General features: G+C 34.1%; 1 protein-coding gene across 5 annotated transcripts in view; it reads right to left on the bottom strand.

The window, feature by feature from the left end:
- The window catches only part of LOC136832814 (uncharacterized), a 665,567-nt gene that overhangs the window by 17,098 nt on the left and 630,969 nt on the right, over positions 1-17,500 (bottom strand). For all 5 annotated transcript variants that reach the window (XM_067094433.1, XM_067094432.1, XM_067094435.1 and 2 more), the window contains one exon: positions 1,991-2,082. In XM_067094433.1, the coding sequence (XP_066950534.1) occupies positions 1,991-2,082 (92 nt within the window). The remainder of the gene's footprint in view (positions 1-1,990; positions 2,083-17,500) is intronic.

Genomic DNA, 17,500 nt, shown 5'->3' with positions numbered 1-17,500 from the left:
CATCTATTTAAGGGTAGATGGCCGACATCGCTGGTTTTTCACTCAAATCTGTCCATTTCCTTTTATGAATTCCTTCCTTATATGTAAACGTCTGTGATTACTAGAGAGGTTTATGTAGTATTCTATTTTCATACGAAATGTGAAGATTCATAGATCATCGCACATTTGGTATAGTCAGTGTTCCATAGGTTTTGCCTGGTGCATTATTAGGAGAAAAGTATAAGTCATAATGTCAAAGGTTAAGTAGCTTGCCATCGGTGCTCTCTCTCTCTCTCTCTCTCTCTCTCTCTCTCTCTCTCTCTCTCTCTCTCTCGATAAATGTTTTTATTGGGAGCCCTCCTCTTCCACCTCTGGGTCAGGCATGCTCTCTCTCTCTCTCTCTCTCTCTCTCTCTCTCTCTCTCTCTCTCTCTCTCTCTCTCAGCTAATTTTATTGGGATTCATCCTGGCATATCTTGGTTCGAGGATTCTCTGTCTGTTTGTACGTCTCTATCACAGAAGAGTTTCGTTGGGATTCATCCTCTCGTACGTCAGGTTCAAGGATTCTCTGTCTGTCTGGCTATCTGTCTTTCTTTGCCTTTCTCTTGCAATTCCAATGGTTCTTGAGTGACTGGTAATCGTAACTGTAATTCACTTCCTTAGAAATGGCTGAGTTCGTGTTGAAGCTTCTTCAGAAAAGGGGGAAATGTTCTTGTATATAATTGCTAACAGCAGTTGGGAAAATTCATGAATCACTGAAAGGGCTTAATGGAGATTTAAGTGGATTTTCAAAGGTCACTAAAAGTGGAGTGGATGCTTGCGACATTTCCGGAAAACAACTTTCTTAAGATTAAATAGACGTTGAAATTATGTTTGTCCCTCAAGATTTAATGGCTGGAAAAAATTAAGGGTTCCGGTGGACTTCAACCCCTGGCAGTGTAACGGTCCCAAAGGATTGGTTTGGACAAGTACGAAAGGCTAGGGTAAAATATACGAGAATTTTTTTAAAGTCCACTTTAAAGCTCTTATGCACTAAAATCGTGTCTGTTATTTCCGCTAGAGTGTAATCTCGAGTTTTACGGTAATTATTTGTGAAAATTTTGTATGTCGACAGGAGCGCATTAGGAAAGTTATGCAATTTTGAAGATTTTATTGTTGTACATATTTGTAAATGGTCTGCATTCGACAATCATCGAGTTTAAAAATGCTTTTAGGAAAATTAGTATTGAATAATATCAAAGATATTGGATGGTTCTCAAAAGAAAAGTAATTGATAATTTTAACGATGTGTTCTTAGAATTTCAATAAATTTAAATGGTTTTGAGAAAACTCGTGGTATTATTCATAGGACCTTTTGGAAACCTCTTGGAATTTTAGAAAGGCTCTAAGAGGAACGGGCAGACGGCAAGATTTCAAGAGAAATTTTTATGAGGTAAAGGAGGGATGGAACCCATTATACAAATTGGTTCCTTTGTCAAGTTTACACAAATAAATGAACGTTATTCAGTTGTCTTTTGACAGAAAATTGTGCCTTTTTTAGCGTCAGATTTAGTCAAAGAATGATTTTTCACACACAAAAAAAAAAACACGTTCTCCCCGTCTACGAATAATCAAACGAGCGAAGTTTCAGTAGTTTTATATGTATATGTATTTTGATGTGGGTAAATGAGATGCATCCAGTGTGGCGTACACGTTCGCACAGAGCAAGCCAAAAGAAAGTCCAATAACTTAGTAATCTTCCATACTATAGAAGAACCCAGGTAAAAGAAATAGATACAAATGATAAATAAAAAACAAGCAAATGGCAAGACACGACTTACAAAATAGTCAAAAGCGTTGAGCATCAAAATCCACAAAATTACTTTTTGATACTTTGGAGGAGAGATAAAATGCAGATCTGTAAAGGAAGTATTCTCTGTTGATACAAATTTGATGGTTGGTATAAAATGACAGTAATATCTTCATAAAAGTAAAGTTCGTTACAGCCCATGAATAAACGAAAGTTAACTCACCGTCATCTCGTCAGCTGGATGGTCCAGAAAGAGCATTTCGGATTCCTCGCTGTCCAACATCACAGAAACAGACTGCTCGCCGAATTCCTCATCTGAAAAGAAGATTGAAAGTTTTACACGAAATGCACGACTCTCGTAGAAATGAGCTTTTATGTATTCGTGGAAGTTTAATTGTGCCTCCTTTCAAAATTTTCCATTTTCTATTCGTAACACTCTTGTGTTGATACAGTATTATTATTATTATATTATTATTATTATTATTATTATTATTTTGCAGTTTCTTGTTTTTGTGTTGTATTGCACGCGATAGGTAATTTGGTAGCCAAGTCTGACCTACTGCTGAAAGCGAAACAGTTAACTGTTGCTAATCTCTCTCTCTCTCTCTCTCTCTCTCTCTCTCTCTCTCTCTCTCTCTCTCTCTCTCTCTCTCTCTCTCTCTTTCGTTGCTTATTCTAATGCACAAAGGAAAACAGAAGGATGCGTGCTGGTCCTGGTTTTGATTACAAACTTCAAAGGAGGAAATTGCAAGATTACTAAGGAAACTATATGTCGGAAGGCTTGAAAAACTCAGGCCAAATAAAAACGGAGATGTGTGAAGGAGAGAGAGAGAGAGAGAGGAAAAGTCTTATTTTCTTATGAAATTCAATTCAAATGAATGACAGCTAATTTCAGTTTACTTCGTTTTTATGTTTTCAAGTGATAAGTTTCAGTGATAAAGCATTAAAAATGATATTTTTACCCACGCGATGACATTAGTAAAAAGAGGCCGTCTTTTGTTACCCAGAGGGGTCCATCATTTAATTACACGTGAAAGACAAGCTAGTCTTTATCGTCTTAATAGAGGGACTTTTTAGATTTTTTTTTTCTGCTGTTTGCAAATGAAAGGGGATCAGCGTGGCCACAAATTATGCAGTAGATTTCCAAAACGACTCTACCTGATCATTATACTAATTTCATGCCGAATAAATCTCATTTAACATTAAAGTCAGTTAAGGGCACGCGTTTTGTATTGGAAACACGACAGTGCGCCGTTATGAAAAAAAAAAAGGAACAGGAGGAGGCTTGTGTCGTCTGTTAATGTATTGGTGTGCAGATGAAATATTCCTCAAATTTACATTGATTTACATCCCAAAATATAATTTGTGGGATTTAGTTGGCTGTATTGCTAATAAACTGTATTTTTATGAATGCCGAAATTTCTTCTACAAATGTTCGGAGGTAATTTGTAACTTGGAATTTTTTAATACGCGATTTCTTTACTAGTTACAAGTTTTTAGTTTTCTAGAATGATTTGTACTCCCGCGTCAGACTATCTTTTAAAAAACGCGTGTACGTCTTGTACAGAAGCCTTTTCCGTGTTCTTTTATTAACCTAATGCAAATAAAATAGGCATACTTTTCTTTGAATGTAAAATTCAGCGACTTACAACGTTATTTTTTTTCTTGATGTTTGGTAGATGTATCTACCATATTGGAGCAAATCTGGTCGTTTTCCAAGTATCCATTTGAAAGTTTTACACACACACACACACACATATATGTATGTATGTATGCAATGAAAAAAAAGAGCTACTTTTAAATAAGCCATATGTTATGGTTATTTTATATATATATATATATTATTATATATATATATATATATATATATATATATATATATATATATTATATATATATATATATATATATATATATATATATATATATATATATATATATATATATATATATATATATATATTCTTCTTTTAACGTGCATTTCCCATTTTGTATGGGGTAAGCATGCCTTCTTTTGAAGGACTTTTGATTTGGCTTTGGGGTAGACCTGTAGTCTCGATCGGCTGCCCTGCCTGATCGCTTATAGCGTATGTTTCATGTATCATACCCGACCCAACGACCTTTCTTCCCAGCAGCGAGAAGTTGTTGTATATATATATATATATATATATATATATATATATATATATATATATATATATATATATATATATATATATATATATATATATATATATATATATATATATATATATATATATATATATATATATATATATTTATTTATATATATATATTATCTGTGGCGCGATTCAAACCCAGCCGACTGATCAGAGAGGCAGACACTATATCCGTGTAGACATCCCGGGATTATATATATAATCATACTTTGTAAAAGCAAAATGGATGTTACAGACTAAATACACACACAAAAACAAAGCCACTACAACACCTTCTAAAAACATAACAAACATCTCACACGTCTCGAACTCTCGCCATACCCGCGCAATAACTTCTCGCTGCTGGGAAGAAACGGCGTTGGGTCGGGTAAATGAAACATACGTACCGGGGTGAAGCGATGTCAGGCAGGGCAGCTTTTGATCGAGACCACAGGTCTACCCCAAAGCCAAATCAAAAGTCCTTCAAAAGAAGGCATCGTGCTTACCCCATACAAAAATGGGAATAAAAGCACGTTAAAAGAAAAAGAAAGATATATATATATATATATATATATATATATATATATATATATATATATATCATACTGTATATATATAATTGTGTGGCTGTGCGCGCATGGGGGTGAGGTGGGTTCTAAAGAAATCTTTTATGACTTCACATTTCATTACTTTTGATGCAGTCCATATGAGGGTTTTCATTTAGACTATAAGTAAAACTTGAACTGTCGTCTTCAGGGTGTTGTTTGCTGTTTGGTTTATGAAACATTTCATTTTATTAAGGACTGAACTCTGTTCGAAGTTTCATTATTTGGAAACGAAAAAAAATTTTTCTTTTTTTCCCTGACATAATTCATATTGTTATCATGCCTGCCGGTTCTAATAGGCATCTCTGTAAACATAATAAGTATTGCACCAAAATCTATATTTCTCAGTTTTGTACTTTAATCAGAAGTTTTATTTTTATATTTCCTGATTACCGTAAAATAATAATCACATGGCAAGCACTGATTACAGAGTGGTTGCGGGCAAATCTGGTAGTCACACATGTTCTTCCAAGTTTGACATTCGTGGGCTTGAATCGTCATGGTGAGTGGGGTTGATTCAAGGGGTTGAATAGAAAATGACGTGCAGGGTCGAGACGGAATGCCCGCTAAACTCTCACAACCCTTTGAAGCTGCGACTCTGATTGACTGGGGATTTTCATATCGTTTGCAAATATGGGACGAGTGTTTGAACTGAGAATTTTCTTGTGTTTTTACCTTGGCCTTTAAATATGGTAGTTTATTTAAGGATTCGTGAAGCTTATGGAAAGGCAGCGGCCGAACATTTTACAGCTTGAAATGCTTAAGTAGATATGAAGAGCGAGAAGAGAGAGTGAGAGTTCTTTTAAGATTAATGACTTTTCGGTAAGCAATTTTCCCAAAACGGTTATGTATATATTTTTTTATTGACAACGGTTAATGGTATGAGAGTAGGTAGTCTTGAGAATGATTGACCTGTCAATAGCTTGTGTTGAGTTCAAGGCAAATATAAAATCCCGTAGGGGGAAAGTGCCGTCAGTGCATCTCACTCGGTGCACTGTAAGCGTTACTTACGGTTCTTTACAGCGTCCCTTTGGTCCTTAGCTGCAGCCCTTTTCATTCCCTTTACTGTACCTCCGTTCATATTCTTTCTTCCATCTTTCTTTCCACCCTACCCTAACAATTGTTTCATTGTGCAACTGCAAGGTTTTGCTTCTGTTACGCCTTAAAAACCTTTCAATTTCTCTTTCAGCGCTGAATGACTTTATAGTTTCCAGTGCTTGGCCATTGGCCTAAATTATATATTCATGCCAAGCCAGATAGACTTATAAGTAAATCGATATTTCAGTATGTCGCAAAGTTTTATGAAGATACTGTTTAATGTTAACCCAATTCAGATATATTTATTAAGAGAAACTCGCTGCATATTTATATTATTTATAGGACTTAAATATTTCGGTAAAACAAGGAAATAGTAATGTAATAAAATTAGGGATAAGAAGATAAACAAACGTGTTGATTAAAGATTGTGCTTATACGTATTTCTGGCTCGAAAAGCCAGAAATCAGAAGTGACGTAGATCCGGATTGGCCTTCCTGAGAGCACAAAGCAGAAATAGAAATTAAACACTTGGGTATATTCGCTTTAGGTCAAGAAAGAACCTTCTCTTGAACTGAAAGAGGTCAGAAGACCTTGGATGTTAGGGAAAGAAGTCAGATCTTGTAATGTGATCATGTATCCCAATTTTTTTATGAATAGTAAAAAAAAAAAAAAAAAAATAGATTGCTCATTGTGAGACTTCCTTTCCTCCTATCGCCACTCTGTGAAAGTCGTTCCTTGCTTCTTTTCCCTTAATTCCCGAAAATCTTCCTTCTTAATATTTAGTCCGTATTAATACCGATATGATTCTAAAAATCTCATAATAGCATGAGTCACTAAAATGGTATATATAATATATATATATATATATATATATATATATATATATATATATATATATATATATATAAATATAGATATAAACAAACAATTGCATATATATGTTTGCATATGTATATATTTATTGTATATATATTCCTAATATATGTAGAATCTTACTGGTTACTTTTTACCAGATACATTTGTAATTGTAACAGCCGCAATGTCTTCTTAACTTTCTCGAATTCTTTCCGCTTTTTTGGATACGCTGGTCACTACAAAGCCTAAGATCCAAGTGCAAGAAATATGAAGATATTCTGATGTACGGTATCGGGGAACGAACCCAGGTCCTCTAATCAGAACGAGGCACCATTGTCGACCTGACCCTGAGAAGGATAAAAGTCTATTGTCTCTTTTACAAGTTTACCTGTCGTTTCCAGATATATATATTAGAGCGTGAATAGACCCATCCTCACCATTGTGAATTTATACTGAGAACCAGCGAGAAATAGGAACATTCTATTATCAAATAGCTAATGAAACTGCCCAAAAAGAAAAGACAAGTGCATTAATATAGTGGCGTGACGAGCTAATTCTTGTCATCCTTGTGATCAGTAGGTAATGGCACACCTGGTTGAGAGGGCTTACTTAACTTAGTTAAGTGTACATGTTTAGTAGGTAATTTTGAGTCCTCACACCTAGATTTGTTCATTACACCACCATGACTTTATGAAGAGATCGTCAACATAGACAGAAAATAATTTAGCTGTTTTCCAGCGCTTCTGAGAAAATCTCAGAGGGGTGAAATCAGTCAGTTCATTTAAGGACTAAAATCATGCACTGTGAACCAAGACTGATTTGACCCTGTTGAGAAGCAACTGTGTCAGTGTATGTACAAAAACTAAATAATATACAAATTCACCCCAATCCAGTCTGCCATCGACACAACCAACTGTGAAACAGAGAGAAATCTAATAGAATAGAAAATATCGGAAAACTAAATAAAAATAGTACTGGAAACAACAACAGCGCCCTCCAAACAAAGACACAACTAGGTGAGAAGAGAACTCGAAAACAGGGTTCACTGACTCTGCCTACCAGTCAGTCAGGGGAAGTGTTTTTAAAAATTTGGAAGTTACTATTTTATTTTTTATTTTTTTTAATAAGTGGGATATCTTCCTTCTATATTTCCCTTTACCTCCTTTTACTTCTAATGAACACCATATTCTGTGGAAGCTTGTATTTCAAGTCAATGGCGCCTTTGGGCTTGTTCCATATGAATAGGTTTCATTTTAGCAATAATAATAATTGTTTGCAGGTTTTAATAAAATCTAATAAATTTTAATGGTAATAAAGTAATAATAATTGTTTGCAGATTTGATTAAAATCTAATAAATTTTAAACATATAGCAATACTTGGCAAAGAGGAGAGAGAATAGACGAAACAGTACTACATAACTTATTGAACAGTTAAACGAATTTACCGTGAATTGGTAAAGTTTAAGATGAAAGTTAACAAATACAGGATATTCTGCAGGAAAAAGAAAATTTAGATAAATGAAATAACGCTGAAATAACAGTAATCTTCAATATATTTTATAAATATATATATATATATATATATATATATATATATATTATATATATATATATATATATATATATATATATATATATATATATATATATATATATATATATATATATATATATATATATATATAATATATCTGTGGCTTTTTTCATTTTTGTACACCAGGCTCATATTCTTTAGAAGCTAGCTGGGTAAATGAGACTATCTCTGTTTTATATTTTATTCTCTTCTATAAGAATTATTGGAAATTATGAGCAGAATTGTCAATAATATTAATAGGGAAAGCTCATCTATCGAGTTTTTAACCTCAGTCTAGTTTACGTGTTGTAGACAATCAAAACCTTGACTGTTACGTGCAGATTGAATACCGTATTGATCGATTGAAAAGTAATTGCTTAACATTTTTCTTCTTTTGTGAATAAAAAAATTCTTTATTTGGAACCATTGCCTGAACTCTTTATTCTAGAATTGTTATATCATTTGGAAATTTTGCATTTAGTCATTGGGTTAAATTTACCTGGTTGGTTAGGTCACTCATAGTTTTTTACAAGTAGACTTCAGATAATTCAATAGCAATTAATACTAGTAGTGCACTGCGATTGTAATCAAACCAACATTTCAAATATCTGTCTTTGGACGATGTAACATTTTTGCGAACTATGCGTGAGGTAAAAAAACCGATAATTTGTTACGACATGGATAAGTCTGTAACCAATTAAACTTGGCATTTATGCATTTCTTGTCGCTTTATGCTTTAAGATGTGATGAAAGAATTTATGGATTGTGTTTTTGATCTGATATTAAAATTTATGTGTTCATTAGTAATAGTTTGATTCTTAATACATGTGCCAGTATGATATATATTATATATATTCGTATATATATAATTTATCTATATATATATAAAATATATATATATTTGATCGTTCATTAACGTGATAGAACTGCAGTTGTCTACGTAGCTTTGGGGATTCAAATTTGAATCGAGCACTTTGAATCATTGGCTTGATGAAAATTATTCCATTTTTACCATGATTTTATAAAAGGAGACTTTATAACTGTGCAACTACATATGCAAAGTATCTGAATGGGTACTTTTATATTATAACATTTTGTCCCTCTTACGTTTGCACCAATATTGATCGATATTTTAAACTTTCCATTATTGTGTTTTGATTTCATATATTTTTGGTTTTCTACATGTATAAGCATCACCTCAGATGTCTGTTGACAGATGTCGGAGGATATTGGGACAGTTTCGAATAACATGTTAAGACTGAATGATTTAATTATTGATTTGAAGTATGATGAAAATGTAGCTGGACGGGTAATCTTAGCCAAGCATGTTTTAATCAGGAAGTGTTTGTGTTATAAGGAGAAAGTTTAGATAAAAATGGATTATTTCATTTTACATGAATTCTAATCTTGGATTGTTTAAAAGTCATTTCTTGTAAAGTTATTTGTCCGCAATAAATGCTTTTTGAAGAAACAGGAGGATTTAAAGGAGAATAAAAACTGAGTGGTGGTAAGAGGAAATGAGTGAATAACGGAAGTTATTTTTGGTCCAGCTGCAAGATAAAAGGAAGAATAAAGTTTTCCAAGGGGGTAAATGCAAAGAGTGAGGTGTAATGAGAAAATATATCATATAATAAAAAGATGCAAATGGAGGGATGCTGTCCAAAAAGAATCGAGCATTGGAATTACTGGACAGTAAGAGTAGAAGAGTAACTGAATGATGAAACCTTCAAAAGGGGTTAATTCTGTCCTTTGAGGATGTCTGTAACAGAGTTACTTGGCATTTAATGGTTTCTCGAAGACAGTTTGGAAGCAACAAATGGAAAGACATGAGGAGTTGACAGAATTGCAAGTGAGATGCTGTGGTACCGTGGCAAAAATGTAATTGATTGGTTGAATAGCGTGTGGAAGGTGTGTCTGAATGAAAGGTTCCAAAGGAATTACTTAAGAGGAATAATTGTTCTTCTGTGTAAGAATAGAGGTGACTGAGGGGAGACTGTGAAATTATCGGGCTGAATCATTGGGTTGATTTACTCCATTCACCTAAGATTTAAGATTTAAATTGAGACGAACTAAATGACAGGCTTGATAATTGAAAAACACTGGGTTTCAACATTTAAGCCCTCCACCTCAGTTTGATCGATATTTGTCCTTGTCCCAAATGAGCTTAAGCTGGAAATTATAAGCATCAAGCTCTTTGTAGCAAATATTGGAGTTGAAGCCCAATAATTAGACTGTATGTGTTTCAGATTTTGAGAAGTGATGAGAATGTAGCTGTCTTCATGGTGGTGTATCTCTGTGAATGAAGTTTTGTTAGAAGTAGGAGAAAGGACATTAGATGTAGAAGGTAAGTTCTGGAATATGAAGATGGGTTGGAATGTAAGTTGCAGTAAATGATATTTGCAGGCAATGCTGATTGCGGAGAGTGAAGGAAAACTGCGAAGATTAGTGATAAAGTTTGAAAGGTTTGGCAAAAGAATGTTGAGAGTAAACATGAGCAACGGTAAGGTTATGGTATTTGGGAGTAAATAGTTTGGATGATTGTGGGAAAACAGAATAGATGAGGTTCAGAGTAGATGAAACAACATAAAAGAACTTTTGGAAGGAGGGTTGGAATGTTTGCCCGATTTGTTGGACAAAATTTTCCCTGCAGGAATGAAGTTTGGATGATGAACGCAAGTACTTTGCGCAGCACTTCTGGTATAAAGAGAGGTGAAGAATACGAAATATAGTTACATAGAAGGAATGGTAAAACGGTTAGCAGAGTTAAAAGGATGCTTGAGTTTTAAGATGTTCAGTCGTGTAGAAAGAATGGGGAATGATGAAAAGGTGAAAAGAGTATACGTTTCCAAAGTGTAGAGGAAGGAGGGAAAAAATATCCAGAAAGGGATAGACAATAGTGTTATAGGTCTTGGAAAGAGGAGCCTCAACGAGAGTGCGTGCAAGGTATAGATGAATGACCACGATGCGTGTGGGTTTCCACGCACAGTTTACGTGCATGTAGTGTTGTTGAAGTTAACTGCATGGGGTTCATCTGTGATTTAGCAGTGTAACTGTGAATGTGGTAATGACCTTTTTTTGTCCTTCATGGTGGTGTATCTCTTTTATGGAATACTGTTAATGTTGGGAAAACATTAATGTTCATATAAGTTCTATATATATATATAAATATATATTGCATAAATATATTTGCAGACAATGCTGATTATATATATAAATATAAAATATATAATAAATTTGAAAGTTTGGCATTGTTGAGAGATACTTATGAAGACTTGATTCAGTCTATACTTCCTATTCTCAGGAACAAAGAAAAATCTTTCGAGGTGTTTCCATATACCTTTTCTTTTTTCTAGTCGACGGACCAACATTCTTCAACCTCTTGGAAGGCGTCATCATGATTTGATTATAAATCTACATACAAAGTTGTTATTACTTTACAGACGTTTGAATTTCAAACGTGACGTCACTGGGGCGCTGAACAATATAAAGAGACTTGAATGAAATTGCATAAGAGAATATAGTTAATAGAAATATGCCCAAATAACATATACTATTAAAATATATATATTTATATGTTCATCGTAGATAGAATCATGAAGATGAAAAGGTCGCTTAATATCAAATCCAAAGCTACCTCGAGAATATCCCCGAAAAAATTCCAGAAGGGGAATTTATAAGTGATAAATGGAAAGAGCAGCCTGCAACGAGTCTCGATCCCACGCACACAGACGCGCATCCAGCGAATCCAGTCGACGCTAACCACTGAGCTATCAAGTAGTGTTGTAAGTTAACGCCGAGTCTGGTGTATCTATATTTACCCGTCGAGAATGGGAAATGACCTTTTTTCCTTCGGCATTAACCCACCTCGACCATGAATTCATTGGTAATGTTGGGAAAATGAATGCTCTTTTATGACATTTTTTTATCACACCGTGATTTATATATTATATATATATATAAATATCGCAATATCAAATCCACGCTACCTATATAATATCCCCGATGGGGATATATATATAAATGATAAATGGACGAGTCTGCCATTGTCTCGATCCCACGACACACAGAAGACCAGCGAATCAGTCGACGCTAACCACTCAGAACAAAGAAAAATCTTTCGAGTCTGGTTCCATATACCCGTCTTTTTCTAGGAAATTGACCGTTTCTTCACATTAACCCACTGGACCATGATCAGTTCATTGGTTTGATTATAAATCTACATACAAGCTCTTTTATGACATTTTTTTATCAGACGTTTGAATTTCAAACGTGACGTCACTGGGGCGCTGAACAATGCCATTGACTTCAATGGAAATTGCATAAGAGAGAAAATTGCATAAGAGAAAATATGCCCAAATAACATATGGACGTATATTATATATATCGATATATATATATATATATATATATATCCATATATAATATAGCTATATATATATATATATTAACGCCGAGTCTGGTGTAATATATTCATGGTCGAGGTAATCCGAGGGAGAATTATCACCGAAGGGAATTTCCCCGCCCTAACGGGATAAATGATAGTACACCAGACTCGGCGTTAACGCGATACCTCTCCAGTGACATGGTTAGCGTCGACTGGATTCGCTGGATGCGCGTCCATGTGTCGTGGGATCGAGACTCCCAGTACCTGTCCATTTATCACTTATATAAATCCCTTCGGTGATAATTCTCCATCGGAGATACTCCGAGGTAGCGTGGATTTGATATTAAACGATATTTGTAGAATTTGTATATAAATCACATTTGATAAAATGTCATATATATATATGATATATATATAAATATATATGATAAAAATTTATATATATATATATATATATATATATAATCCTCAGCAGCATGCCCTATCCTCTTTAGAAGTGAGGGGCTCCAGAGGCTGGAACTTAACGATTCTCTACATTTATCTTGTGAAGAGGTTGCCAACTACATGGCCGGTTCCTCCTTGGCTTCCACCCACTGTAGTAAAGTTATAACAGGTACATACTTTACCTAGAATGTCAACAGAGGACAGTGAAGCGGGTCCAATTCTTTTCCCCCCATTGTGAGATTGAACTGTGGTCTCTCGCTCTCCTCATGCATGACCATTGTACTGCGTTGAAAGGTTGAGGCCTTTTGGGTTCTTCCATGTGAAGTGTGCTCATTCTGAATGATATTAATAATGACTCACTGAACGTTTGTGTTAGGTTTAGTTTTCTTGTTCCGTGTCTTCAGAAGGTCACATCTGTCCTTGTAAATATCGAATGTGAATTATTCGGCCTTTGCCTAGCATTTTGTGACCTTTAACATTCTTGTAGCAAATGAGTTTTTTCTGTGGTCTAGTTCAGCATGATACAGTATATTAAAGTATGTATACTTGAGATATTTTCCTAGGTATAATGCTATATTTAGCCTTTTCTTTTTACCTTAAAAGTTTCCCTATCTGTGAATATGAATGCCAGTTATCATGTTCGTGTGTTTAATTGTTAATTTTAGTATCAGTGCCTTCTGACCTTGTCTTTTAGTAAATTGCTCTATGCTGATGTGGTGACAAACAACGTTGGTCCCAGGTAAATAAGTGAAATCATAATGACAATTGCATCTTGACATTCTTTACTATTATACCTTGTGTAAATTTATAAAGTTGACAATAGCTTTATGACAGTAGGAACTTGTCTATTTATGACAATTTTGTTACCATTAAAGCATGACTTTCCTGAAAGGAAGTAGACCTAAACAACAGCAGTATACAAATCGCTATCAGGTTCACAATCTCCGATGAGACAGGGACGAGACTGTAGAGTAAAAACTTGACTGTAACTCACAGGTGATTCGTACACTTGTTTAGTAATATAACCTTTAAAGTAGGTAAATGTATTTTTATCTGACGTTCAGTAGTGACTGGTGCCCTGAAGCCGTATATATATAATTTATATATTATATATATATATATATATATATATATATATATATATATATATATATATATATATATATATATATAAATATATATATATAGTTTTATGTTTACGGAATCCTCTTAATATGCACAGAGTTCTTAAGATATTACTTCTTGTGCAGGTAATCCACCTAATGATTCATCATTTATAACTATCAGCGTGATTATTCATCATATGTGAGCTGTTATCCATTCGACGAACATTGTGTAAAGATATATCTAACTGATGATTCGTTACCCTTTTGATGTAAGTGATGATGCATGCATTGTTTGAAGGCTGCTATCATCCTAATGATTCATCAGATCTAAGCTCTTACCACCTGTGGGTCGATGATTTGCAACTCATTAACCTGACGACTTTAAGTTTGTGCGTTGGTTTCCGTAGGAGAATTCTTCCTTCATAGATGGTTATCTTCATGATGGTCCATCATTTGTCAACTGCTGTTATCCACTAGACGTTCTGTTGCTCATGGGTTGACCAGAGGGCATATCTTTTGGTGTATAGGGAACAACCATAACCTGACACACCGAAACATACACCCTCCAGCACAACCGCGCTGGGATGTCGTCGTCGTTTTCCGCTAACGGTAAGCATCAACGTTGTACAGGTTTCCATAAAGATGAGAGTTTCCTGGTAAGGTAAAGCAGGCAGAGTCTAGCTACTGCAAGATTTGGCAAACGATGATTTTTTTTTTTTTTTTTTTTTTTTTTTTTTACATAAAACAGAATGGGTTATTCACTCTATTCTTAAATTTTGAAGAAAAAATGAGGTTTAGCAGAAAATGTTGAGTTTAGGGTGCGTCAAAATATCATGTTATTAGTTACGAGGGTTTTGGGTGATACTGAATACAGGAAGGACATGATATGCAGTCATAAAGGTGAAGGCCCTCTTTATTAATGCTTCCTAATGCATGTATGCGTATAATAGTCATCTTGACATTTGAAATAAACAGCATATGCGTTTCTTAATTGTTTATGCACAAGTTTAAATTGTTATTGCAGTTGCAATTAGCAGTATAACTATTTTAAATGCACATGTATGTACAGTACACACACACACGTAATATATATATATATATATATATATATATATATATATATATATATATATATATACACATACATACGCAAATGTAAATTAATATGCGTTTTTAATTAATTGTATATACACAAGCTTAAATTGTTATTTCAGTTGTAATTAGCAGTATATCAATTTTAAATGCACATGTATGTACAGTACACACACATACATACATACATACATACATACATACATATATATATACATATATATATATATATATATATATATAATAATAATATATATATATATATATATATATATATATATATATATATATATATATATATATATACATACATAACGTAAATTAATATGTATCAGTGGGTAGGATAGCCTTGTCTGTATGTGCTTTATATACGTGTGGAGAGTTCAGCTGGCAGCCTGCGAGAGTTATTTGTAAATGAAGTTCCATATGCTCTGTTGATGATTTTTCCCACTGTAAATTAATCCTGGCTGTAGGTTAGCGGCGTCGCGTAGGTAAAGGTGAGATGTGGATTAATTAGCTTTCCGAAAAGTTTGATCGTATAAGCCTAATTGGAATATATAGCTTTTAACTTTTCAGGATGAAAGTAGCGTTAATTTTGTTTGTTGATCAATTTACCTTGATCGGAGGTTTTTGTGTTTATTTCTCTAAATAGTAATGATTTTTTGCATGTATTATTTTTCAATAAAGAGATATGAAAATAAGGTTGATAAGCTTAATAGGAGTAGACGACTCTAACATTTCAGTAACTCTTGACATTTCAGTTGAATGATGTGTTATATATGGGGAGATTTAATCAGTTGTTATATTTTGTTTTTAATTTAAAATTTTCTTATTTATTTATTCCTCTATTGATAGCGCATTGGAATGTTTAGAAGTGTTTAACTTGTGAGTTGTGAGAATGGTAGAATTATTCTAGCTTTGTAGATGTATTTATTTATTTATTTTAATTGAAAATATTGGAATATGCCTCTGGTAATAGGAATTTTGTATTTGCTTAAGCATGGATCAGAATTAAAGGTTGAGGCTGAATGATAGTTTTAGTGCTTGTTATTTTACAGGTACAGTTATCCAGGATTAAAAAATATATTGAAGAGTACTTTAGAGTAAAGGTAGTAGTATTGCGAATTTGCTCTTTTAGAGTAAAGGTAGTGGTATTGCGAATTTGCTCTTTTGTATTTCAAAGTAGAATTTCATTACCAAAACTGTTAACGTACATGTGTACTTTGCCAGTTACTCGAATATTTTCTGGTGAAATTATGTACTCGTTTCCATGGTATACATTTTAATGGAGTAATGAACACACGTCTGGGTGTTGTTTGTGTGTGTCTCTCTCTCTATTCTAGTTGCGACCCACAACAACCTACTAGCCATTAAATGTATATTGGATTTTAGGAGAGGCTCCCATATCGTCCCTCCCTGCCTGGTAGTACCCTAAGCTACTTATGACGGAGCCACGGGATGTTTGTGTTTTGAGATTTTTTTTTTTATTTTTTTTTTTTTTTTTTTTAGAGTGAGAGAGTGGAGTTTATGGGTTAGTGAGAGAGAGAGAGAGAGAAATTAAAAAGAAAGGAAAGGGGGAGAATTTTTCGTTGAGAGAGTATTTTGAGTAGTAGTTTCGGAGAGAGAGAGAGAGAGTTTCAGGGAGCAATTTCCCCTAAGTTTATGAAGAAAATCCTTTTGGCAAAATCGTTTTCATCAAGTTAACCGAGCGATCAATTAAATTTCACAGTTGACTTAGAGAACTTAGAGGAGAGCTTTTGCGATAGAAGTTGGCGGAAAAGGAACTTCGTTAATATACCTAGTAATTTTCATCCGGTTTTTTCATTATTCATTTATTCGTGTCATTTCTCATTCAGGTTTAATGAGCGAACTTCATTTTGGAACGGTCGATGATTAACGGGATGGAAAGTTGACTCCTTATTGTAGATTAATACCCTTGATTAGTTTAGCCTAGAATTACTCTCCTGAAAGTTTGTTGGGAAGTTTCTTCCTATCTATCTATCCATCTATCTTTACATCTGTGTCTGTCTGCCTACCTACGTCTGATACCTGTTTAGTTCGTGTGTACATTCTCTCTCTCTCTCTCTCTCTCTCTCTCTCTCTCTCTCTCTCTCTCTCTCTCTCCACTTATGTCAGTGTTATGCGTTTATTTTCCCAGTCTCTAGTCTCGCCGCATGTTTACTTCCTATTGATTCTCTCTGTGCCTTTGGTTTTGTATGCATCTTTTACACATAGGATGTGTTTGTGCGCGTGTGCATATATATGTATGTTTTTGCAGTTCACACCGAATTATCAAAAACCCTTTGCTTTGATACCAACTCTCTATTCCCGACTAGTAACATCAACCGCCATAAACATGTCACCGCGGCCATTTCAGTATTTCTATCCCGCAGTTCATTTCCTAGCCGCCCGCTTCAGTCTTTTTTACGTTTAGTTTTGATAGTTAATTGTTCATGCGAAATTGTTGTAATGTATTT

This window comes from Macrobrachium rosenbergii, chromosome 50 (assembly GCF_040412425.1).
Source record: "Macrobrachium rosenbergii isolate ZJJX-2024 chromosome 50, ASM4041242v1, whole genome shotgun sequence".
NCBI lineage: Eukaryota > Metazoa > Arthropoda > Malacostraca > Decapoda > Palaemonidae > Macrobrachium > Macrobrachium rosenbergii.
The sequence above is the reverse complement of the archived record's forward strand: the minus strand, read 5'-3'. Positions and strand labels throughout refer to the sequence as shown.